This window comes from Pseudochaenichthys georgianus, chromosome 19 (assembly GCF_902827115.2).
Source record: "Pseudochaenichthys georgianus chromosome 19, fPseGeo1.2, whole genome shotgun sequence".
NCBI classification, from domain to species: Eukaryota; Metazoa; Chordata; class Actinopteri; order Perciformes; family Channichthyidae; genus Pseudochaenichthys; species Pseudochaenichthys georgianus.
This window is the reverse complement of record NC_047521.1, coordinates 13,258,786-13,283,585: the sequence shown is the minus strand read 5'-3', so window position 1 is coordinate 13,283,585 and position 24,800 is coordinate 13,258,786. Positions and strand designations below refer to the sequence as shown.

Below are 24,800 nucleotides of genomic sequence, written 5' to 3'. Positions count from 1 at the left end.
TGTCAGAGTGTAAATAAACCAACCCACTGCTATAATCACACTCTCGACCTTGTTCTGACTTATGGTATTGAAATTGAGCAACTATTAGTCGAACCGCATAATCCTGCTTTATCCGACCATTTCTTAGTAACTTTTGAAGTACTGTTACTAGACTACAAAGCATTAGTCAAAATCTCCTGCAGCAGAAACCTATCTGTTAGTGCTATAGCCACATTTAAGGAAGAGATTCCACCAATACTTAACTCGATAGCATGTCTGCATGTAAGGGAGGAAACTTATACAAAATGTACACCACCCCAAATTGATCATGTTGTTGATAGTGCTACAGATGCGCTGCGAATAAAATTAGACTCTGTTGCTCCTTTGAAAAAGAAGAAAATAAAACAACATAGATTAGCTCCATGGCATAATGCCGAAACCCGCAAAATAAAGCAAAAGTCTAGACAACTTGAAAGGATATGGCGTTCCACTAAACTAGAAGAATCTCGTTTAATTTGGCATGTTACTCTCAATGAATATAAGAAAGCACTGCGTAAAGCGAGAGCAGCCTACTACTCTTCATTAATAGATGAGGCTCGATTGAGCCTTCTATTCCCATAGCACTCAGTAGCAATGATTTTATGTGCTTTTTTAACGATAAAATTGTTACTCTTAGAAACAAAATTAATGACCTCTTGCCTTTGACCAGTATAGTGTTATCAACAGCTCCCGGAAACGTAAGTTCTAATATTACACTAGATAGTAAACTAGAATGCTTTTCAGCCATAAACCTTGAACAATTAAATTCAATGATTCTCTCTTCTAAACCATCAACGTGCATGTTAAACCCAATTCCAACTAAGCTGTTGAAGGAAGTTTTTCCATTAATTAGCACTTCTTTATTAAATATTATGAATATGTCTTTATTATCAGACTATGTTGCACAATCATTCAAAGTAGCAGTGATAAAACCGCTTCTTAAAAAGTACAACCTCGATCCAGAGGTTTTAGCCAACTATAGACCTATTTCTAATCTTCCGTTCCTCTCAAAAATTCTTGAGAAAGCGGTCGCAAAACAGCTGTGTGATTACTTAAAAAACAATGATTTATTTGAAGATTTTCAGTCTGGCTTTAGAACACATCATAGCACAGAGACAGCTCTGGTTAAAGTCACAAATGACATTCTAATAGCCTCAGACAAGGGACTTGTCTCTATTCTTGTTTTGCTCGATCTCAGTGCTGCATTTGATACTATCGACCATGATATCCTATTGCAAAGACTAGAGCACTTAGTTGGCATACAGGGAACTGCTTTAGGCTGGTTTAGGTCCTATCTATCTGAACGCTCTCAGTTTGTACGTGTTAACGATGAATCTTCCACGCAAACCAAAGTTAGCCATGGAGTGCCACAGGGCTCAGTGCTCGGACCTATTTTGTTCACATTATATATGCTTCCGTCAGGCAATATTATAAGGAATCATTCTGTAAACTTTCATTGTTATGCGGATGATACTCAACTATATTTATCAATCAAGCCTGATGAAATTAATCATCTAAATAAAATTCAAGACTGCCTCAAGGACTTAAAAACGTGGATGACCTTAAACTTTTTGATGTTAAACACGACCAAAACTGAAGTTATTGTACTTGGCCCAAAGAATCTACGAAACAAATTATCTAAAGATATACTGACTATGGATGGCATTAATTTGGCCTCCAGTGAGACTGTAAGGAATCTTGGTGTTATATTTGATCAGGATTTATCCTTTAACGCCCACATAAAATCAATTTCAAGGACCGCCTGCTTCCATCTACGTAACATTGCAAAAATCAGGCATATCTTGCCTCAAAACGATGCAGAGAAACTAGTCCATGCATTTGTTACTTCTAGGCTGGATTATTGTAACTCTTTATTATCAGGGAGTACCAAGAAGTCAGTCAAGTCGCTTCAGCTGATTCAAAATGCTGCAGCTTGTGTACTAACCAGAGTTAGGAAAAGGGACCACATTACTCCTGTTCTGGCTGCCTTACACTGGCTCCCTATAGAACACAGGATATCATTTTAAATTCTTCTTCTCGCCTACAAAGCCCTTAATGGGCAGGCGCCATCTTACCTTAAAGAACTCATTATACCCTACTGTCCTACTAGGGCATTGCGTTTCAAGAATGCAGGGTTGTTGGTTGTTCCTAGAGTCTCTAAAAGTACAATGGGAGCCAGAGCCTTTTCTTATCAAGCTCCACATTTGTGGAATCAGTTTGTGTTCGGGCGGCAGACACCCTATCCGTTTTTAAGAGTGCGCTTAAGAGCTTCCTTTTTGATAAAGCTTATAGTTAGGGCTGATTAGATTCAGCCCCTAGTTTTGCTGATATAGTTTGTCGGGGGACATCTTACTTCTTCCTTCTCTCTGTCTATACCTGTGTACTCTCATGTTCCGATTAACCCAGCTTCCCCAAATTTCTTTCTTTTTCGTGTCTATATACGCCGGGATCCGGAGTCATGGATGATCCTGCGGTCCTGTGTCCTGGATCGCGAGTCATGGCTGTGGTCCTGGATCATCGGTCCTGGATGGATATCCTCGTGGATTCATCCTCCTATTATACACACATGCATTTCCAAACATTTGGACTACCTATGTTGAAAATGTATTATCTTTTCAATTTACACACGGCATCTATTGCACGTCTGTCCGTCCTGGGAGGGGGATCCCTCCTCTGTTGCTCTCCCTGAGGTTTCTCCCATTTTTCCCTTTAAACTGTGGGTTTTCTTCGGAAGTTTTTCCTTGTACGATGTGAGGGTCTAAGGACAGAGGGTGTCGTATTGTCATACTGATATTCTGTACACACTGTGAAGACCACTGAGACAAATGTAACATTTGTGATATTGGGCTATATAAATAAACATTGATTGATTGATTGATTGATTGATTGATTGATTGATTGATTGATTGATCATACAGCATCATTTACATAATTATCCACATAAACAGATACCAATAGCTTCAGAGTGAGTAGCATCCAACCGAGCTTTAAAAACATTTAGTGGCACCAGATTGTTCAGTTTCCATTTAATTTGCAGACTATTCCAAGACAGAGGAGCTGCGCATCTAAAAGCTGTCTTCCCTAAGACAGTCCTAGCAGTTGGCACATTTAATAAAACCACAGCATTCGATCTCAGGCAGTAGCCACTTACAATTCTCCGAGAGATCAGGGAGCAGATGTAGGATGGAAGTTTCCCTAACATGGCTTTGTATATAAAAATGTACCAGTGACTGAGCCTCCGTACAGTTAGTGAAAGCAAACCAGCCCTTGCATACAGGGTACAGTGATGGGTTAATACTTTACAGTTTGTCACAAATCTTAGTGCACTGTGATACGCAGCATCTAACTTGACCAGGCAATTGGCAGGTGCATTCATATACAACAAATCCCCATAGTCCAGCACAGGTAAAAAGGTCACAGTGACTAGCCTTTTCCTGGCCTCAAGCGAGAAACAGGACTTGTTTCTGAAAAAGAACCCTAGCCTAACCCTCAGTTTTTTTAGCAGGTTATTGACATGAAGTTTAAAAGAGAGACAATCATCAAGCCAGATACCAAGGTATTTGTAACAGGTAACCACTTCAAGTTTTATTCCTTGCGTAGTTACAATATCTAAAACAGGCTCTGGTGTCTTTTTTGCTTTTGAAAAGAGCATTACCTTGGTTTTATCCACATTTAAAAGAAGCTTTAATTCAGAGAGCTGAGTCTGAATAGTGTTAAAAACAGCCTGTAATTTAACAACAGCCTCTTTAATGGAGGGACCTGCACAGTACATCACAGTATCATCCGCATACAAATGTAAAGTAGCTTCATCCACATTATCACCTAAACTGTTAATATATATGGAGAATAAAAGTGGTCCTAAAACAGAACCTTGTGGTACACCATTAGAAATGTTTAACCACTCAGAAGACAGTCCATCAAAATGAACACATTGGGACCTTTCAGAGAGGTAGTTCACAAACCACCCCACTGCATGGCTGGATATGCCAATACTGAGTAGCCTCTGCTTTAATGCGATGATCAACGGTGTCAAACGCTTTGGAAAGGTCAATAAACAGAGCTGCACAACTCTGCTTATTGTCTAAAATATTGTGGCAGTGACGGTGCTGTGTTTCTTTCTGAATCCTGACTGATGTTTAGACAGGATGTCATTTGTACATAAAAACTCCTTTACTTGTTCACTCACAAGTCGTTCGAGCACCTTAGCCAGAACTGACAATTTAGAGATTGGCCTATAGTTATTTAAAATAGTTGCCTCCCCTCCTTTCAGTAAAGGCAAGACATAAGCAGACTTCCATACTTTTGGAATTGTATTTGTGCTGAGGGAGAGGTTAAAAAGAGAAGTAAGAGGTGGAGCAATAAAATCTGCAGCTATCTTTAAAAAGAAAGGTTCTAAGTTGTCCGGGCCAGCCGGTTTCCTAGGATCTAATTTGGATAATGCTTCATGAACAATACCAATAGTTAAAGGAGTAAAACTGAAAGGGTTTTCCAGACCACATTGTTCAGAGTCAAGGATTGAAGTGTTCACAGAAGCAGAAGTACAGTCAGTGACAGAATCAAACAGAGAGCCACAAGACACAAAATGCTTATTAAAGCAATTTAGCATAGTAGCCCTGTCTGATATAATGCCAGATGCTGTGGTGAGGCACGGAGGTAGCTCATTTGGGATATCACCAGTGGAAATCGATGTTATGGCTTTCCAAAATTTCCTAGGATTATTCAGGTTTTCTGTGGTAACTGACCAATAGTACTTTGAATTAGCACTTTTTATTTGAGATGTGAATCTATTTCTTAGCTGCCTAAAACGTAGCCATTCTACCTCTGAGCCTGATTTCCTAGCCTTTGCCCAAGCATTATTTCTCTCATGAAGTAGACTGGACAGCTTAGCAGAAAACCAGGGATTGTTTCGTCCCTTCACTCTAAATTTACGCAGAGGTGCATGTCTATCTATAATTTTCATAAAACCAAGATAAAAATAAGACCATGCGGTTTCCACATCAGCACACAAATTGATTTTACCCCAATCAAAATCAAACAGATCATGTAAAAAACCCTGCTCCACAAAATGTTTTTTGTCTCTCTTTGTGATTTCATTTCAAACCTTTATTTAACCAGATTGGTCCCATTGAGATCATAGATCTCTTTTTCAAGGGAGACCTGCAGCATATAGGTTCCACATGAAACATAAAACAATAAAGGACATTATACATTATATTTACAGGATACATAGTTATAGACATTTACAAGTGCCCATTGTATCGGCAAGCATTTCATTTACCCTAGCTTTAAAAACATGCAGAGGAATGAGATTGCTCAGTTTCAATTCTTGCTGAAGATTGTTCCAAGCAAGTGGAGCTGCGCACATAAAAGCTGTCTTACCTGAGACAGTCCTTGCTCTTGGCACATCTAACAAGACCACATCATGTGACCTCAGACAATAGCTGCTTGCAACTCTCTGTGTTATCAGCGAGCAGATATAATACGGGAGTTTACCCAACAAAGCTTTATAGATAAAAGTGTACCAGTGACTGAGCCTCCGTACAGAGAGAGATGGTAAACCTGCCTTGGTATACAGTGTACAGTGATGAGTAAGCGCTTTACAATTTGTGACAAATCTCAGAGCACTGTGATACGCAGCATCCAATTTGCTCAGGTAATTGGCAGGTGCATTCATATACAACAAATCCCCATAGTCCAGCACAGGTAAAAAGGTCACAGTGACTAGCCTTTTCCTGGCCTCAAGCGAGAAACAGGACTTGTTTCTGAAAAAGAAACCTAGCCTAACCCTCAGTTTTTTTAGCAGGTTATTGACATGAAGTTTAAAAGAGAGACAATCATCAAGCCAGATACCAAGGTATTTGTAACAGGCAACAACTTCAAGTTTTGTTCCTTGCGTAGTTACAATATCTAAAACAGGCTCTGGAGTCTTTTTAGCTTTTGAAAAGAGCATTACCTTGGTTTTCTCAACATTTAAAAGAAGCTTTAGTTCAGAGAGCTGAGTCTGAATAGTGTTAAAAACAGCTTGTAATTTAACAACAGCCTCTTTAATGGAGGGACCTGCACAATACATTACAGTATCATCCGCATAAAAATGTAAAGTAGCTTCATCCACATTATCACCTACACTGTTAATATATATGGAGAATAAAAGTGGTCCTAAAACAGAACCTTGTGGAACACCATTAGAAATGTTTAACCACTCAGAAGACAGCCCATCAAAGTGAACACATTGGGACCTTTCAGAGAGGTAGTTCACAAACCACCCCACTGCATGGCTGGATATGCCAATACTGAGTAGCCTCTGCTTTAAGATGCGATGATCAACGGTGTCAAACGCTTTGGAAAGGTCAATAAACAGAGCTGCACAACTCTGCTTATTATTTAAAATAGTAGTAATGTCATTTACCACTTTCATTGTCGCAGTGATGGTGCTGTGTTTCTTTCTGAAGCCTGACTGATGTTTAGACAGGATGTCATTGTTACATAAAAACTCCTTTACCTGTTCACTCACTAAGCGTTCGAGCGCCTTAGCCAGAACTGACAATTTAGAGATTGGCCTATAGTTATTTAAAATAGTTGCCTCCCCTCCTTTCAGTAAAGGCAAGACATAAGCAGACTTCCATACTTTTGGAATTGTGTTCGTGCTGAGGGAGAGGTTAAAAAGAGAAGTAAGAGGTGGAGCAATAAAATCTGCAGCTATATTTAAAAAGAAAGGTTCTACGTTGTCCGGGCCAGCCGGTTTCCTAGGATCTAACTTGGATAATGCTTCATGAACAATACCAACAGTTAAAGGAGTAAAACTGAAAGGGTTTTCCAGACCACATTGTTCAGAGTCAAGGATTGGAGCGTTCACAGGAGCCACACAGCCAAACAGAGAGCCACAAGATGCTTGTTAAAACAATTTAGCATAGTAGCCCTGTCTGATATAGTGCCAGATGCTGTGGTAAGGCACGGAGGTAGCTCATTTGGGATATCACCAGTGGAAATCGATTTTATGGCTTTCCAAAATTTCCTAGGATTATTCAGGTTTTCTGTGGTAACCGACAAATAGTACTTTGATTTAGCACTTTTTATTTGGGATGTGAAGCTATTTCTTAGCTGCCTAAAACGTAGCCATTCTACCTCTGAGCCTGATTTCCTAGCCTTAGCCCAAGCATTATTTCTCTCATGAAGGAGACTAGACAGCTCAGCAGAAAACCAGGGATTGTTTCGTCCCTTCACTCTAAATTTACGCAGAGGTGCATGTCTATCTATAATTTTCATAAAACCAAGATAAAAATAAGACCATACAGTTTCTACATCAGCACACAAATTGATTCTACCCCAATCAAAATCAAACAGATCATGCACAAAACCCTGCTCCACAAAGTGTTTTTTGTCTCTCTTTGTGATGATACGTGGTTTAACCTTTTGGACCTTAGTGTCCCTAATTGTGGCTACAACACAGTGGTCACTCACATCATTAGCAAATACTCCCACAGATGAGTATTTATGTGGAACATTTGTTAAAATTAGATCAATTAAGGAGGATTTATTTGGGGACTTAATATTTGGGCGAGTAGGACTGTCTATAATCTGGGTAAAATTCAATGAGGTACACAGGTTTTTAAAATCCTCTGACACAGAAGTTAACCAGTCCCAATTAAAATCACCAAGCAGCACTATTTCCTTGTAGGAAAGTTGCGATAACAGTTTTGCCAATGACGATAAAGAGTCCTTGACAGCCGAAGGGGCCCTGTAGCAGCCCACCACCATGAGCTGTTGACCCTTTGTTACCTCAATATTCACGGCTAAAAATTCTAGCTGTTTACCAACAGATTTGGAAACCATATTAGTTACACAAAACGTACTTTTCACATAAATGGCAACGCCACCACCTTTTTTAGGGCGGTCAGTACGATATACACTGTAACCATTTATGTAAATGTCAGAGGCCAAAATGGATTTATCTAGCCACGTTTCTGATAAGACAATGACATCAGCATCAGTAGAACTCGCCCAAATACGGACAAAATCTAATTTAGGTAACAGACTACGCACATTTAAATGAATTAAACCTAGCCCAGATCTAGATATAAAATCAGCAGGAGTAGCTATTTGACTAATACTGCTCGGTGGACCTGGATTTGGCTGTACATTTCCTGATAGTAACAACAATAAAAATACCAAGCACCTTTTCCTCTTAATCAACACACATACATTGTCAGCTGTTCTAGAGTCACCAGCAAACTTCGTGAAAGTGAGATTAGAGTTTAAAAAACAATTCTGAAGAACCATCGTGGCAGGCATGTGAGAAAGACAAACATTTTCCGAAATGAATGTCCGCGACAGTGCAACCAGCAATTGTTTGTGCAACACCTCCGAAACTGTACAGGGGATGTCCACTGCGGGCGGCAGAACATACCCGAATCCAGTAGATTTTTCAGGACGACTAGCGATCTTCTCCTTGTCCAGCACAGCCAAGAAAAGGCAAAGCAGAAACACGACACCCGCCATTCTCCCAGTCTAGCACAACAGTATCCACGCTGTTCCCGGAGCAAGGTGGAACCAGGCCTCAGCTACAGCAGCACAGCAGAGCAGAGCAGGTGGAACCAGGCCTCAGCTACAGCAGCACAGCAGAGCAGAGAAGGTGGAACCAGGCCTCAGCTACAGCAGCACAGCAGAGCAGAGCAGGTGGAACCAGGCCTCAGCTACAACAGCACAGCAGAGCAGAGCAGGTGGAACCAGGCCTCAGCTACAGCAGCACAGCAGAGCAGAGAAGGTGGTAATCTGTGGCTTGGTCCACAGAGTAAAACTCCTGGACTAGCCAATCATCCTCGGCCACAGCAGCGAGAGCGTCCGCTCTCCACTGTCTGTGGGCCAGAGGGAGACGGACACAATGAGTGCACGACACCTGGGGAGTGAGAGCCGCGTTTGCATGCTCTAATCCCCGGCAAAACTCACACCGTGAGCTCCGGTCGTAACTCATATGTCGGGTTGACACTTACTTTTAGTAAGTAGCTCTTAAAATAACTTGTTTTGCCTGTCAATGCTTCTGCAACGGAGTGCTGAAGAAAAGTAGGAGTGGATTGTAGGGCCTACTTCCTATTTATACGGAAGTGAGCCCGGAGGTGGGGCCAACGTCATAGGTGGGCGTGGAATAAGTCTGTCAGTGCTGCACACACCCAATAGCGATAGCCTTACGGTACGTCCACACAGCAGCTTTTCAAAAATCTTGAAAATGTTGGAGCTGGGCGTGTCTGAAAGCTTGGGGATTTTTTGCGAGCAACGCGACCAACAACCAATCACATGAATCTCCCGCCCCCGACATACAAAGCAAAAAACCCCGGGGATTTTATGCGAGCAATATATATATATATATATAAACTCCCCAAACAGGCAAAAACCTACCAGTTTCACCCACTGTCTCTGCCACCTCCCTCCATGCCTGGTTCCTCCGGTTTGTATCCCGTTAACAGTTCTGGTCGTAAAGAACCGGGTGATTTGCTACCGTAATTTCTCGTTTGGAATATGAGGAAATTAACTGGTCTGGTTCTCCCTGCTTACACGCGGTTTGATTGGCTAGCGCTTCTATTGTACGTCCACACAGCAGCTTTAAACAAATCTTCCACCGCTTCTCTGCCCATTGACTTTGAATGGGGATGACGTCACTTTGCCTCGCTTTTCGATATAGAACAACATGACTGTAAACTGTACAACATGTTTCTGCTCTATGGGCTACTGGATGAATGCAGGCAGGTTTTCACATTGTTCTGTTTTCATACATAGTTCACTTAAGTTAAAACCATTTTTTGAATGTATTTTGTCTTTTTTAACCTCCAGGTTAGACTTGCTCCAACTCTGCCTGTTTTTAAATCTCGTTTAAAAACCCACTTCTTTTCCCTGGCTTTTACAGGCCAGGTGACACTGGTGCTTTTAAATTTGGGTTTTTATCTTACTAGTGTTTTGTATTGTTTTTTCATGTAGGAGAGTTTTTCAGTCGGTGGCTTCTGATCTGGTTTCATTGTCTCGTGTTTTACATTTGTTTCATGTCCTGTCTGTTTTTATGTATTTATGCTATGTTTTTATACAGTTGTTGATGTACAGCACTTTGTTCAACTCTGTTGTTTTTAAATGTGCTATAGAAATAAAATGGATTGGATTGGATTTTACTTCTTGGCATTGCATTTGATTAATCATTTAATCCCAAAGTAATGTAATCAGGCTACATTACTTTCATATTGTGATACTGAGATTAGGGTACCACTTTACAATAAGACTACCCTTATAAAGGGTTTACCAATAGTTTGTAATTCATTTATTAATTAGGTTGAGAACACTTTATAAATCATTAATGAGCTTTTATAAGACATGAGATAAACAGGGCGACTGTGACCGGTTGCTTGCCAAATAGTGAGCCCACATTTATCTGTACTACTAAGCCTTATATAGGCTACCTAGCTTACTTCGTCTTCTTCATCAGCCAGCATCCTTGGTATCTGTTGTTCACTGAGTTGATTCTCGCTAAGTAGCCAATATAAGGCTTAGTCATCTTGCCAAATAGTGAGCCTGTGTTGATGTATGAAAACATGTTAGAACTGGTTTATAAATGGTTCTTAATAATTAATAAAGTGTTTACAACCTAATTCTAACAAATAATTGCTAACAAAGCACTTATATACTAATAAAGGACTGGCTTATCTAAAGCCAGTTGAGTAGAACTTGAAATGTTTGGCTCTATGAAACCTGATGTACTTATATGATTCTGTTTTCTTCAAGGTTGTATCTTCCTGGTCGAATGCACTTATTGTAAGTCGCTTTGGATAAAAGCGTCAGCTAAATGCAATGTAATTCATAACCTAAAATAAAGCCTTTATGAATCCTTTTTAAGGGTAGTTGTAAAGTGGTACCCAGATTAGTTTACTGGTCATTGTAACGTACATCCCAAACGTTCATGAATGTCTAAAACGTTAAAACTGGTGACTGAAACAGGAGGAAAAACACACTGAGGTTTGAAAGTCAGACTTCTATTATTCCAATACACACTCTGGGTCATTAGTGTGATATAAAAGCTGTTCAATAAAGCTCCTGCTGTTGGAAATTGATCTTACCCACCACCAGCCTTTCGGTTTTAAAGCGAGAAAATGATGAGTAAGATAGCAGACTAATGTTTCAATTAGGGGAAAGAAGAGACAGATATGTTTGTAGTAATGTACAACAGATGTGTTTTACTGCAATTAAGCCTTTACTGGTAGTGCACCGGAAAATGCCACTCTTTACCACATAATTTAATATGCACTTAAAATGTTTACTCCTAACCCTGCTTGTATGTAATTCCAAATCCACTGATGTTAGGATCCTTAATGCTTTGTAAAAGCTACATTTAGAAGTTTTGTATTGTCAATTGTGGAAGATTTAATTGGACACCAACCCTAATAAAATGATTAACTTCCGCTAAAAACCACCGGATGATCATTGATATGTTATTTCTCTCTCTCCCACAAATGTTTCAGGGAAAGGGATGACTAATCTAGATTCAAAACACAAACTTGCTGATTATGGCTAGGAAACAGCCAGTCTGGATCGGTTAAAAGTAACACAATTCACCTCCCGCACCATTAAAGCTCACTTGGTAACACGTGATATTATTTTAATTTTATTTAGTCTACGTAGGTGGAATACATTTGGAAAAAGGGGCAACACGAAACAGAAACACACAACACTACAAGTAAAAGTTTTACAGATGTTTTACTCAAGTCTTTGCAGTTAAATGTCATCTCATATGCATGAAAAAATCAGTAATAGAGTAGTAAAAACAGGAGGAGAGTTCAATGTCTAAAATGGAAAATGAAATAAGGTGAAGATATAATAAGAAAAAATGGGAGAGCGAAAACAGTGAGAAGTACGTTTTCAGAGATCCTGAACAATGTTTTAAAATACGTGAAATGTAACTTATGTTGGATTAAAAAATGGATCTGCAATACACAAAATATTGCCAGTTTTTTTTCTTCTAGCAGCAGCCTTTGTTTTGGAATGATATGTTGTTGTGTCAACATACCATTGTGTTACTAGTAACCCCAGCTGTCAGATAAATATGATGAAAACAGTACAATTTTCCCCTCTGAAATGAAGTGGTGGGAAATATATGTGACCTGCTCCATCGAAATCAGTCGCATTGACCCGAAGACACATTTTGAGTTGTATACACTGTTGGAAAGAGGAGATTCCTAGCTTTCCAATGATATCAGGATTGTTTTTGTACTCCAAATATTAAGCGAAATATGTCACATTATATAATGACTGTCACCGAGTCCTCATTTTGAGAAAAAGGCCTTCAAAGTTTCCTCTTCTCTGGAATCCATCGATCTGATTGATTATTAGTGGAGCAAATGATCAAAATACTACGGAGGGAAGATATTTTCGTTTGGAGGGGAAGCTCGCGAGTGTGTGTGTATGCGTGTGTGTGTGTGTTTGTGTAATTTTGCGTTTGTGTGTATTGTGTTTGTTTCCCGGGGAAAACACTCGTGAGAAACACCGGCTGTTGTTATGCCTGCTGTGACGTTAAGTTACTCCGTTCTCCGCTTGTAATTATGCCGTTACAAGCTTCAAAGTTGTATTTATCATCTGAATTTTCCAAAACAAGTTTAATATTCTGAAAGCCAAGACTTTGTTTAATTGAAATCAGATGAAAACAAACTGTAACGGACCCTGCCGTGTTATCTATGATTACTATACTCTTACATTCATAATTTCAGCCGGAGGGAGGGGGGGCGGCGCTGTCTTCGTCCCTTTACAAGCTTCAAAAATGTATTTATCGTGTGATTTTGGAAATAAAAGTTTCATATTCTGAAAGCCAAGACTTTGTTTGTTTAAAATCAAACAAAACACCCGAACCCCCGAAAGAATAGTTTTTTACGTAAATCCACGTTTATTTTGAAATGAGCCGTTCCGACTTCCGACTGATTTCGATAGAGCGGGTCACATATTAGTAATACATCCCAACATAAAATACTAACATAAAAAACCATTACCTCCTCACTATCAAATGTGCTTCTCGTCTCTACAGATGTGTGTAAATGTCCAAGCACGCACCACATTTCAGAATGATAATCTTTGAAGCTGGAAGTGTTGTGTGGGACGTGACGGCAGCTCAGCTCTTCACTTGGAAACCAGCTCCTGTCTGTTCCTGCAGGTCTGTCCGTAGTCTCTCTCCTTCATGTGGGCCGTGTCGTGCAGCAGCTTCGCCCGGACCAAGTCGTCCACCCTTATCTCCAGGGTCATCTCCTTGAACACCTTAGACACCGACACCTGCGGCAGACAGGAAGACGATGGGTGGATTCACTTACTCAATTATTCTGGAGCAATCACACACAATGACTTTAAGGTTTCATTACCTCCTGGAAGTGGAGTTTCTTGAACATGGCGATGCTGACTTGGTTGTCCAGACCAATTTTCACTTCAAACTGTTTGACACCGAGTTTAGTGACTCCTGGTGGAAGACAAGATGACAACTGTTAATCACAATCTGTAAGCAGTTTACTCCAAAATGCTGGATTAAGTCTCAAGGGAGTCAGGAAGGAATTATAGACGGAAAGCTATAGCAGAAATGTTTTCTTTCCAGCTCAAACTATGTCAAAGCCACTGTGTGTTGGATTGTTAAGAGAATGTTGCATTTTATAAATCGTTCAGATCTTTTTCTGGAGAAAAAAAAAAAATCTGACGATTCATTTGAAGGTTAATGTGAAGCTTTCATAAACCTCATACAAGATGTTGTTTTGTCCTAATCATTCAGTAGCAAGTGGTTTAACTGTATCTAATTTTCAGTGAAGACAGGAGCTGTGATGATGGTCGTAGCAGATTACACTACCTGAGAATCAAAGAAACATGACAATCTAACACTTTGAAAGGCGTATTTTATTCTCAAAAATCACCCCAAAACTCCACAAGGTTATGAAAATGCAAGAAGTTTGATACATACAAAAGCATGTTGGGCACCTATTTCTTCCACAATGTATTGGTAACAATCGTGGGAATTGGAAATATATTGTATATCAATTCTCTTTTTTTCCAATATTTGTAAATGATTGAGAGTTAGTTACCGTTACCATGGGGGGGATACCAATAAGGAATCCTCTAATTGCACACAGTGGCTTTAACCTGTCACTGTCTCTGAGCTTTAAGTAACAGCACATGTTTATTTATTTTCCCGCCATGAAAGACTGTAGAAGATGCTCACCGTAGCTCATCATCATGCGCGTCACCTCTTTCCCGATGCCCTTGCCTCTGTGACTTGGCTCTGTTGTAACCAAAGAACTTCATAAGTACCATAGAATTCAGAATACAACGTTTTTTTTTAGTGTTGATATTAATGAGGGAAATGGTTAGAATGAAAAAAAACATGATTGTAGGCGTTTGGAAAGCCTTTGCTTTTAGATAAGACGCCGGGCTTCACCTGCTACCATGACCTCCAGCTCAGCCAGGGACGGGTCTGTGGGGTCCGTCAGAAAGATGTTGACATCTCCCACCATGCACTGCTCCTCCCCTGCGTTGCCGTCTGCCCACCGCTGCTTGTCCAAGATGATGAACGTGCACTCTGAAAAGATTTAAGTGAAAACATTTCAATTCAAACCGGTTTTCTTTTAACCAAAAGGTGGAAATAGTACATGTGCATCAATTCAAGATCTAATGTTATGATATTTGATTCAAGTTAACTCATAAATACGGCTTTTTGCAGCATTTCTAACGGATGAAAGTGTTTTCTGAGTGCACCCTGCAAGAAGACGACCCCTTACTGTCATCATCTTCCCTCCAGCTCTGCTGCATCTCGTACTCCTGCTCCAGGTTGAGCGGCTCTGAGGCGGTCAGCTGCTGCAGCTCAGGAGACTTCATCCACTCATGGTACCTGAAACAGACAGACATAACATGCAGAATAAGGCTTTACTTGAATTACTTGATATTCTGCTGAGTCTCTTTGTCCATCAGTAAATATTATAATGTATTAATTTACATTTTATAATTATGGTCTAAACGTAACATGTCATATAATGAGTAACAGTATTTCCAAAGTGTAGTACATAGTAGTAGTAGAAATGTAAAATCGCATAGGGAAATACTTAAGTAAATTACTTTCACATACACTAAATAATTTCATTTCAGACTCTTAAAAGGAAAATGTACCATCTGCAATTGATTTAACACAAAAGAAAAAACGGCCAAATGTAAAGGTAATAATAGAAACACTAAGGAGACATGAGCTGAGAAAAATGCAAACACAAAGGCGCAGAAATGAGAATAAAAGATACAGACTGAATGTAATAATAAAGATAACAGAGACAGCATCTGTTAGTAATACCTGGGCACGTGCTCTGCGTTGTAAGGAACCAACACGACTTGTTTTCCCTCCAGTAACGTGTTTTCATTTATCTTCATGTTGTTATAACAGGATATGAACCACCGATATGACTGATAAAATAACGTTTAGCTCAGCATCAGCGCATCAGGCCCATGATTTCAGCGACTCATTTACTTCCGGTTCAAACCCAAAACTGCGGCTGCGCACACTCATTCATTGGAGGAGGTCGCCACCTGCTGGACGATATCCGGAAGTACCGAGTTAAAATAAGATAAAATGGACTGTTATTAATCCCTCGTGGGGAAATTGTTTCTCTGCATTGGACCCATCCTAGTGTTAGGAGCAGTGTGCTGCCATTTTGAACGGCGCCCGGGGAGCAGTGTGGAGAAGGGTGCCTTGCTCAGGGACACCTCGGTAGCCAAGTTGCCAAGCCAAGTCCCTATCGACTTCGCCACCACCGCCCACAAGAGTTAACTTTTTCATCAGCTTTCATTCATTTAGCTCAGCCAACTACGGCATGAACTACGGCCTGGGGGACAACTGCGGCCGGTTGTCCATTTTGAATTGGCCCTAAGCAAATTCATGCTTATATTATAGTTCTGAAATATATATCTATAACATATATTACACAGTAGGCTAGTATTCATCTGTTAATAAGGCCACTTTTCAAATACATTCAGTTAATTCAAGTTGAAACAATGTTCTAACAAATCTAAGTTGATAAAAAAAGACGTATTTGCATAACAAACTTAAAATAGACCCTTCATATTTCCCCTTATTAGAAACAATTTGAGGCTCCTGTTTTAAGGAATGTGCTGCCAACACTTTATGTAACAAAATAAAATAAAACCTTTGAAAAGATGTGATGTAGGCTGCTTGTTTTCTTAAAGCTTATTCAAGTATCAAGCATAATTTACCTGAATTTGATTGATTTAGCTAACTTTATATCTTTAGAAAAAGATCTGGTTCAGATGTTTTAAAGAATTAAACTTATTTTGTCTGCACAGTAATAATACAAATAACTTTGATTAAGTCATCGTACAGTTTATAAAATATCAACCCAAAGGATGACAGAAAAGACAAGATAGTCGCTCCTACTGGTCGCTTTAATCCACCTACATGTCCTGTAAAGTTGCAAGATTCTTAATCAGCAGTTGCAAAAATATTGGAATCGAGAGAACTTGTTCCGTTATTAAACTTAGGCAATTTTATTTTGACAATCCTAAATATACACATGATGTGTGTATGATATGTGTACTAAGTGGCCCTTCTCAGTTTGTGCCACAGTTGGACCGGCTCCTGCGGTGTGTTGACCATGTCCATCCAGTGCTGCAGCTGCGGGCCCTTGGCGTACATGAAGGGACCCAACACCAGCACTCCCAGCAGGGCCGGAGGCTCTGTGGGACCAAGAAAGACGGAGCAGAGCCAGGGTGAATACATACTGACCTGATACTGAAGCTAATGCAGCAGTAGCATGCACATAATGTTAACCCTTTCACCTGAGCGGACGGGGTTCGGCTGCTGCAGCTCAAATCTCAGACAGGCCTCGTCCAGGTGCTGCGAGCGCAGTTTAAACGTCGTCCTGTGGTCGAAACAGGGGTCGTTTTCGCTATTCGCCACACAGCTGCGCTTCATCTTCACCACCTGAGTGTGTATCTGTAAACTCACCTGGACACACACACCTAGGAAGCACACAGGCGATGTGACTCCATTGACAGACTTCAGACTACTGATATTCCCCAAATAATGACTGAGTATCTCAAAAGACTGATTTAATATCAGAAAAAAATGAGGAGTGCTTTTGATATGTTGACTTACTATCAACATAATATCTAAAAATGAATAGATTTCTTTATTTTAAGTGAAGTATTGACTTATTATCACTCAATAATAGGAGTCATTATTCTGAGCAACTAAGTCATTATTTCGAGAACATTTGTCATTATAATGGGGGGCGGTCTTCTTTTTTCCTCTTGTATGACTGTGAGCTTCCATAGAGTTTGGTTTGCAGAGTCAGAACCATGATCTTTCCCTCACATGAAACCCATCGTACCTGCGTCTGTGAGCAGCTGCAGGCCTCGAGCCCTGGGAACCACCACAGAGAGGCGCTGCAGAGACGGACTGTAGCTGAGAGATATCTGCACATCACCCAGCTCTGAACACTGACAGAGAGGACAAGGATTATAAGCTTCCAGGAACAATTTTGTGCACATGTAAGCAATTTATTCATGTGTTTACCTGGCAGGGGTGGAAGATATGTTCATTAAAAGTACTCAAACCATAGCGTGAAAAACTCCAGCATTTTCCATCAAAGTTTATTAAAGCTTAAAGGTCCACTATTATACTATTTTTCAATAATATATTATAGGTCTCAGAAATATAAGATTAATGTCTGTGAAGCGTTTGGCTCGAAACACCAGACAGATCATTGTAGCATTCCATAATCCCATCGGTTTGTTATTGGCTAATGGTTGCACAACCAAAGAAATATTGTGACATCACAACGTGGCCAAAATCTGATCAGCTCATTTTCAGACAGGTTTTTATATAGATGGATCAGGACAAAAAGAGGGGGTCTTTTTTCCTGGAACTTTCCTAATCTCTTAACACAGAGAGGACACATATTAATATATAAAAGACATGAAGAAGTGCATTTTGAAAAATAGGGGATTTCTAAGAAGAGTTTTCTCAACTTTTAAAGGAACATCTTTTCCTTCAGTTCATCCAAAAGATTCAAATTCAACACATCAACATATAAATGGTTTTCAGTGGACTGATATGAAAAATTGTAATCTCAAAAGTAACTAAAGCTGTCAGTCAAATGTAATTGGCAAGAAGTATAAAGTTACATACAATGGAAATACTCAAAGACAAGCATATTAAACTTGTTCTCAAGTACAGCACTTGACTAAACGTTAAATCCTGGTACCTGTGTGTCGTCCTCTGTCTCCAGGTCCCTCCAGAGCACCCTGCCGGCCCCAGCGAGCTCCCCCTCTAGAGGAAACAGCACCCTGCCCACCGCGTGGCGTTTTCCGTCCTGACCCACACTGAGCACACACACACTCAGGGTGCTCTGAGGCACACACACACCTGAAACCTGTGTAGGGAAACATAAGAGCATACAATGAAATGGTGGTTTTGTGTGTTTACATTTGACCTTCTGTATGTTCTCCTGGGTTTTATTTATAAAAGCCAGAGCCGGCCCGACCCATTAAGCGACATAAGCGGCCGCTTAGGGCCCCACAGCCACTAAGGGGCCCCCTAGCAAAAAATAAATAAATCTCAGTACACCGTCGCCGTGATAAGTATATTTAATTAATTGTGTTAATATGCCTAGATTGCCTACTCTCAAAGTCATGTATTATATTATTGAGTCAATAATATAATACATTAGCCGTGCTTTACCTGAACCTCATCATGACACTAGAGAGGACGGCAGTATTGTAATTTCCCGTGTTCAGTGAATGCAACAGAGGCAAGACACCAGACCAACCAGAGAGTTGAATGGAAATATGGAGACTTTTTTCCCACTCGTAAAATAAAAGGCGTATTCGTCGTGTGACTGCATGTGCCGAACCGTGACGTCTGAACCGTGACGGTACGGGACGAATACGGATACCGTTACACCCCTAGTATCCATAGATCTCTTCATTTTGCTCTCAAAGTGCACCAGATTGATGCTTTTAACTTCAATATTTAAATATATATATCTTCCCGGGGGAGCATGCCCCCGGACCCCCCTAGTGGAGGTTAGGTCCACGGTGTTTACATGGTTATTTATACAATATGTGTGCTTATGCTAACATCATAAGACAAAAGTTGGTTCCGTGTTGTGTGTAGTGGGAACGCGCGGGGGTGGCCAAGCCAAAGCTCGCTTAGTGCCCCCATAAGTCTAGGGCCGCCCTGATAAAAGCCATCATGTTTGTTCCACATCTTCACATGTACTTCATATTTCTACAGTGGGATATTTATGTCTGTGAAACAAATCATCAAATATTCGGTGAGCCTTCCATGCCTTCACCTGGAAAACGAAGCAGTCGTTGAACTCGGGGTCGGGCCCCGTGCCTCGGGCCTTGGCCTGGCGGGGCCGCCGGTCGTCAGGGAGAAGCCGGATCTCAACCAGTGTGACGTTGCCGTGGAAACGAGGAGGGAGGTTGGCGAGGCGGAGCAAGGATACCATGAGCTGCTCGGTGCTGTGCCGGTACTCCACGGAGAAGCAGAGGCGGGTGGCCATGCCTGGAGGAGGGGCCACCACCTCATTCAGAGGGGGGGAAGAGTAGAGACCGGCCAGCACCGTGCCCACCGGGTACCACACTGATGGAGACGCGTGTTAGTGTGTTGGGTCCAAATAACTTATAAAAGAGATAGTTTAGTTTCCTTATATATTGGTTTTTTATTAAATGATTTTTTTGTAGTCTTTGGTAGTAAAATAATATTTGATTTATTTATTTTTAAATGAATTTTTTAGTTCATGTTAAAATATTTTTTTCGTGTAAAGAAAACATATTATTCTTGCATTTCTTCAAAATGTTTATGAACTTAACAGTACATTTCAAATGTATACTTATGTATAGATGTCGCACTTATATAAAGCTTTGGCAATCCTGTATGTCAGTATGGTCATAATTATTCTAATAAAGCTATTTGAATTGAATTGAAATACCTTTATGCCACCCCACAATCCAATATCCCCTTCAATCCAGTGATGTGTTATGTGTCATGTAGAAAGTCATTTTCTCTTAATAGGCCTCATTAGTTAGTCCCTGTATTATACCTGAATTTAATTTAAAAATGACTTTATTTCACACCAAAACTCAAAAGTACTATACACAACCAGTGTCAACAATGCAGAGGCAGTAAAGACTTACTCCTTACTGAGAGTGACCCACGATGGGCCAGTGGCCTCTGGGTCTCCATCTTCATCTCCTCCTCTTCGTCTTCTTTCTCCTCCTCATTTTTGGGATCAGCATGATTTTGTGACGTGAAGCGAGGAGGCAAGGTGAAAGGGATCTCACTTGGCCTTTAATTGGCACGCACACAAACAAACACACAAATATACAAATATTCACAAAAAAAGTAAAAAAGTGGACTAGATCCTACACAAAGAGCTGTGTCCTACATATCCAGTTGAGTGAAACAAAGCTGCATTTATGTTGAGTTGCAAGGTCACATGATATGGAAGCTACTGAAAACAATAGACAGTTTCAACAAAAACAAATGCAGATTTTTCTTTAAATATTCAAATAAAATTGAAATTACACAAAAATACTATTTAAAAAAGAATTGTTTCCTACATGTCCAATATAGCAATACAATTCTGCATTGATTTGAATGTATTAGTTCAAATGACATTGAAGCTATTGAAAATATTTCAGGGACAGAAAACTGAACTCTGTATTTATTTTCAGACTTCTTTCTGATGTTTAATATGATTTGACGTGGTTCTATGATCAGAGCATCCTTGGCAATGGTCATGTTGAACCTGAATGTCATAATTGACGAATATTGAACTAAGCACTGTAATCAAATAAGACTGCAAGTCCCTTACTTTCAAGAACCTCATTGAGATATGTGTTCTAAGAAGCAGTGGTTTCAGGGTCTAAGATGCTACATGTTTTCCCCCACAATTGTTGCAATTCAAGCGCCCTTCTTGCTCCTTTCATGTTTTTTACTGACCTGGTCCAGGACTCCTTAGACACGAGGATAACCGGAGCAGTGCATGCTGGTACTGACGGCGCGGAAGAGAGCAGCTCCTCGTATTGACTCCGACCCTTCTTCTTCTTCTTCCTCCTCCACAGGTAGTACACCATCAGCCCCAGCAGCAGCAGGAGACCCACAGACAGACCAACAGCCACGAGTAGCGCCTGGTCTAAATAACCACATACACAAAGATCATAAGAGCGAGAGTATTTTCTAGAGTATATCTTTAAGTCAGTGTACAGCTTACCTGCCATGACTGTTTTGAAGCTGAAGCACTAGTTGTTAATGTTAGTCTCTTTTTGTTTAGCAGTGAAGAGTGTGTGCAGTGTGTAGAGAGTATGACACAGCTGGATGGTTCTCACCATGTCACGCTGTTATCTGTGGCTACACGGGGGCACCCCTTTAAAGGACCATACCACTCATTTAGGATTTTCAAGTTACCAAAAGTGCATATTAAAGCCAATCATTTAAACTATGCTGTTGTTTTTTAGATTCTCTAATGCATTTTTATTTTCTTGGGAGTCGTTTGGCCTATTCTCATTAACTTAATCAGTCCATCAATTTTACAAATATAACAAATGACATGACAGACATACAGAATGCATGACATGGTGTACAGAGTTTGAAATTAAAGTAACATCCTTAAGATTTCAGTCCTGGTTGATTTTGTACACCATTTTTACATCAACAAATATTACATTTTTCGAAACAAACTGTTGTAGTTTAAAAATAAGACGTTTGGCAATAATTGTAGTTTTTCCATCATTCTGTGAGAAACCATGAGAAGAGGGAAGATGTTACATCTTGTTGTAGACCCTTTGTTGATTAATAGCAGTCAGTGTCAAGCTCATTGTCAAACACTTTTCATTTCCTGTGACAATTCATAATTATTTGTAATTCATAATTAAGGTAAACCTGCAACGCTAGTTGAATGCTTTAAATGTAATAGCTGCAGAAGCAGGACATTTCTTTCCGTTTTGGAAACTTTTCCTTGAAAGAATGATGCTTAAGTTTGTATTAATGCAAATATTTACATATTGCAGTAGGCTACTATCACCACTGGGTCACAGGTTCAATAACTGTTGTGTTACCTGATTCCACAAGAAACAGCAACTTGACCAACATTTATTTAGATCAAAGGTTATTACTTTAAGTTACTAAAATAGCACCGTTTTTGTCTGGCATTGGCAACATCAAGGGAGTGAGTGCAACACTTTATCAACCAAACTGAAATATCTGATTAAGAATTTAAAGAAGTGCAATGACAGACATCCACAGTACCCACAAATCCTACTCTTATCTTTATCCACTGACTTTTTCTCGAGCACCGCTATGAGGTTAATGTTTATGGTTTTAAGTTTTAACTGTGTCACAACCTGTATCACATTTCATGGATTGCCATGGAATTTGATACAGTACATATGTTAATAACCAAATATTATACATGCAACATGACTGCTCTTAACACTGATCTGATCTTAACTGAGAATCAAATGCTCATTAGCACACCCACACACACAATCTGTTCAGAGATTGGACGGCAGCTAATGCGATGACAGCTAATCCTCAGAGCTAAAGGTGGAGTAATGGCCCTCTCTCCTCTACACATATGTACACATTCAGATAGAGATATTCTCATTGTTACATCGCAGACAACTACACATGAAGTCCATTTGTGAGAGAATATTTAAAGCTTTGAAGTTGGCTGTAAATTAGATAGTTATTCTTAGAAAAGTTGTAAAAAGAGTGGGAGGAATGACGGGAGGAAGGAAAGACGCCATTTAGCACAACCTGCTCTGTGGCAAGGCAGAGGAACAGAACAGAAGGTGTGAACATAAAGGTAAGATTATATTTGTTGTAATTTCTCTGATACTGCACTATATATGTGGGTTAACTGTCTTTTTATTTTTCCAGTGTGAACACACTACAAGTAGTTGTCAGGTGTGTTGGAAACACTGGGAAGTCACATTAGGACAGAGGAGGACTTGGCAGCTATTTTAAACTCCACATGGATTTATATGTTTCTACAAAATAAGACAGAGTACAAGTGTTGGTTTTAGTAAGAGAGAGAATGAAGAGCTGGTATAAGTGTATTTTTAAATCATAAATAAACAGAAACTGTAAATAAGGGGACACATGCTATTGGAGCGGTTATTACATAATTGCAATTTATTATTGTCTCTTCATTGTCACTGTCTTTTTTCATCCCTCCTGCTCTTTTAATCTGTTTCGATCAAACTACATTTGTTTGAATGATCGAATAATCTGGACTGTGTAATCCTATTAGGCTAATCTGGTCGTGCCTGTGGGTGTATGGTAGTTTGTGTGCATGTGTTTGTGTGTGTTAAGTGGGATCAGGGTGTGTTTCAGTCAGAAAGCTATTAAAGATTAAAGGAATAGTTACATTTGACATTTTGACATATATATGTTATGTGCTTTCTTGCAGAGATAGGAAGATTGATCCCACTCTTGATCCCCATGTCTGTATGAGACATATGAGCCAGGGAGTTATCTTAGTTTAGCATACAGACTGGAACATTTAGGGAAGATAGCCTTACTCTGTTCAGCGGGAACAAAATCCACCTATTAGCCAATCACAGCTGAGTATGCCATAATAAGAATCAGGTCATCATATCTTAGGCTCAATAAGCCTCGTCAAAACATGCTTCTACAACATAAGATAAAGATAAGAGGTACTTTATTGATCCCAAACTGGAAAATGTTTTAACATGTAACATGCATCTACAACCAGCATCTTCAACCTCATGTACTTTCCTCCAGCTCTTTCTATTTATTCGAAAACAGCTAAAGAGACCTCCGCTACCATAAACCCAAATCAATTAGGAAAAAGTCCAAGTCGCAGCAGCTGCATGCCTTAAAAACCTTTTTGTTATGGAAGGTCTATGGAGAAAGATCAATTAAACACTAAGATATATCTTTATTCACAGGTTTGTGGTGTTGCCATGGCGAGGCCCGGGCGCCCTGTGTCTGAAAACTACCAGCCGGTCTGGTCTTCAGTCAGTCAGTCGGTCTCCTACTCCAGTGGAGCGAACGCTATGGTGTCAGAGGACGGAGATGATCATGCGGGCATTTTATCCCTCTCCAAGAGCTCCATGGATGTGGTCATGGCGACGGCACCGCCGCACATGCGTGACCCAGCCTGGATCGGTATGGACCTGAGACGCAGCTCCAGCACCAACACACACATTGAGCAGAACTCTGTGACGCTGCAGAAGCTGCACCCTCGCATGTGGCAGCACATCAACTCCGCCAACACGGACATGCACAAAAGCCCCCCCGCCCTCAGCGAGCGCTGGATCGCTAACATGCATCGCTGGAGTGAGAGCAGCACCAGCACACACAGTCGCAGCAGCACTCCAGATACAATTGTGTGGAAAGATGGGACCTCACGCCCTTCGAGTCTAACCCAGGAAACCCCTTGCTCTCCCTTTTCCAAAATGACCACTTACTCTCCATTCATGTCGCCGCTAGAGGCAACTGAAGATGTCTTAACTTCTTCTTCTTCAACACTTACACTGAGCCCACAGCATCAGGTAGACCTACATGCGCCCTCGCCATCCCCACTTCAGTCACCAATGCGTGCTCTGACCACATCACCCTTGCCATCCCACTCCCCATCCCACTCCCCCAATCTCCTGCAGCCCACTAACACGGAGGATGAGGGCTTCCTGGAGAATAACTCGCTTTCTTTTATATTCCCATCCCCGATACCATCATCTGTTAGCCTAGC

General features: G+C 40.4%; 2 protein-coding genes across 2 annotated transcripts; both read right to left on the bottom strand.

Annotated features, from left to right (window-relative positions):
* Positions 1-11,726: 11,726 nt before the first annotated feature.
* On the bottom strand, positions 11,727-15,526 carry nat9 (N-acetyltransferase 9). Its single transcript, XM_034107655.2, has 6 exons — positions 15,350-15,526; positions 14,790-14,899; positions 14,450-14,590; positions 14,234-14,293; positions 13,392-13,486; positions 11,727-13,305 (listed from the first exon to the last, which is right to left on the bottom strand). Exons 1-6 carry the CDS (start codon positions 15,424-15,426, stop codon positions 13,156-13,158), a joined length of 633 nt encoding a protein of 210 aa, XP_033963546.1. The 5' UTR covers positions 15,427-15,526; the 3' UTR covers positions 11,727-13,155.
* Positions 15,527-16,541: 1,015 nt separating this feature from the next.
* On the bottom strand, positions 16,542-21,386 carry syt15 (synaptotagmin XV). Its single transcript, XM_034108064.2, has 8 exons — positions 21,297-21,386; positions 21,026-21,218; positions 20,218-20,369; positions 19,371-19,663; positions 18,279-18,446; positions 17,403-17,511; positions 16,849-17,031; positions 16,542-16,746 (listed from the first exon to the last, which is right to left on the bottom strand). Exons 1-8 carry the CDS (start codon positions 21,301-21,303, stop codon positions 16,607-16,609), a joined length of 1,245 nt encoding a protein of 414 aa, XP_033963955.1. The 5' UTR covers positions 21,304-21,386; the 3' UTR covers positions 16,542-16,606.
* Between the last annotated feature and the right edge of the window lie 3,414 nt (positions 21,387-24,800).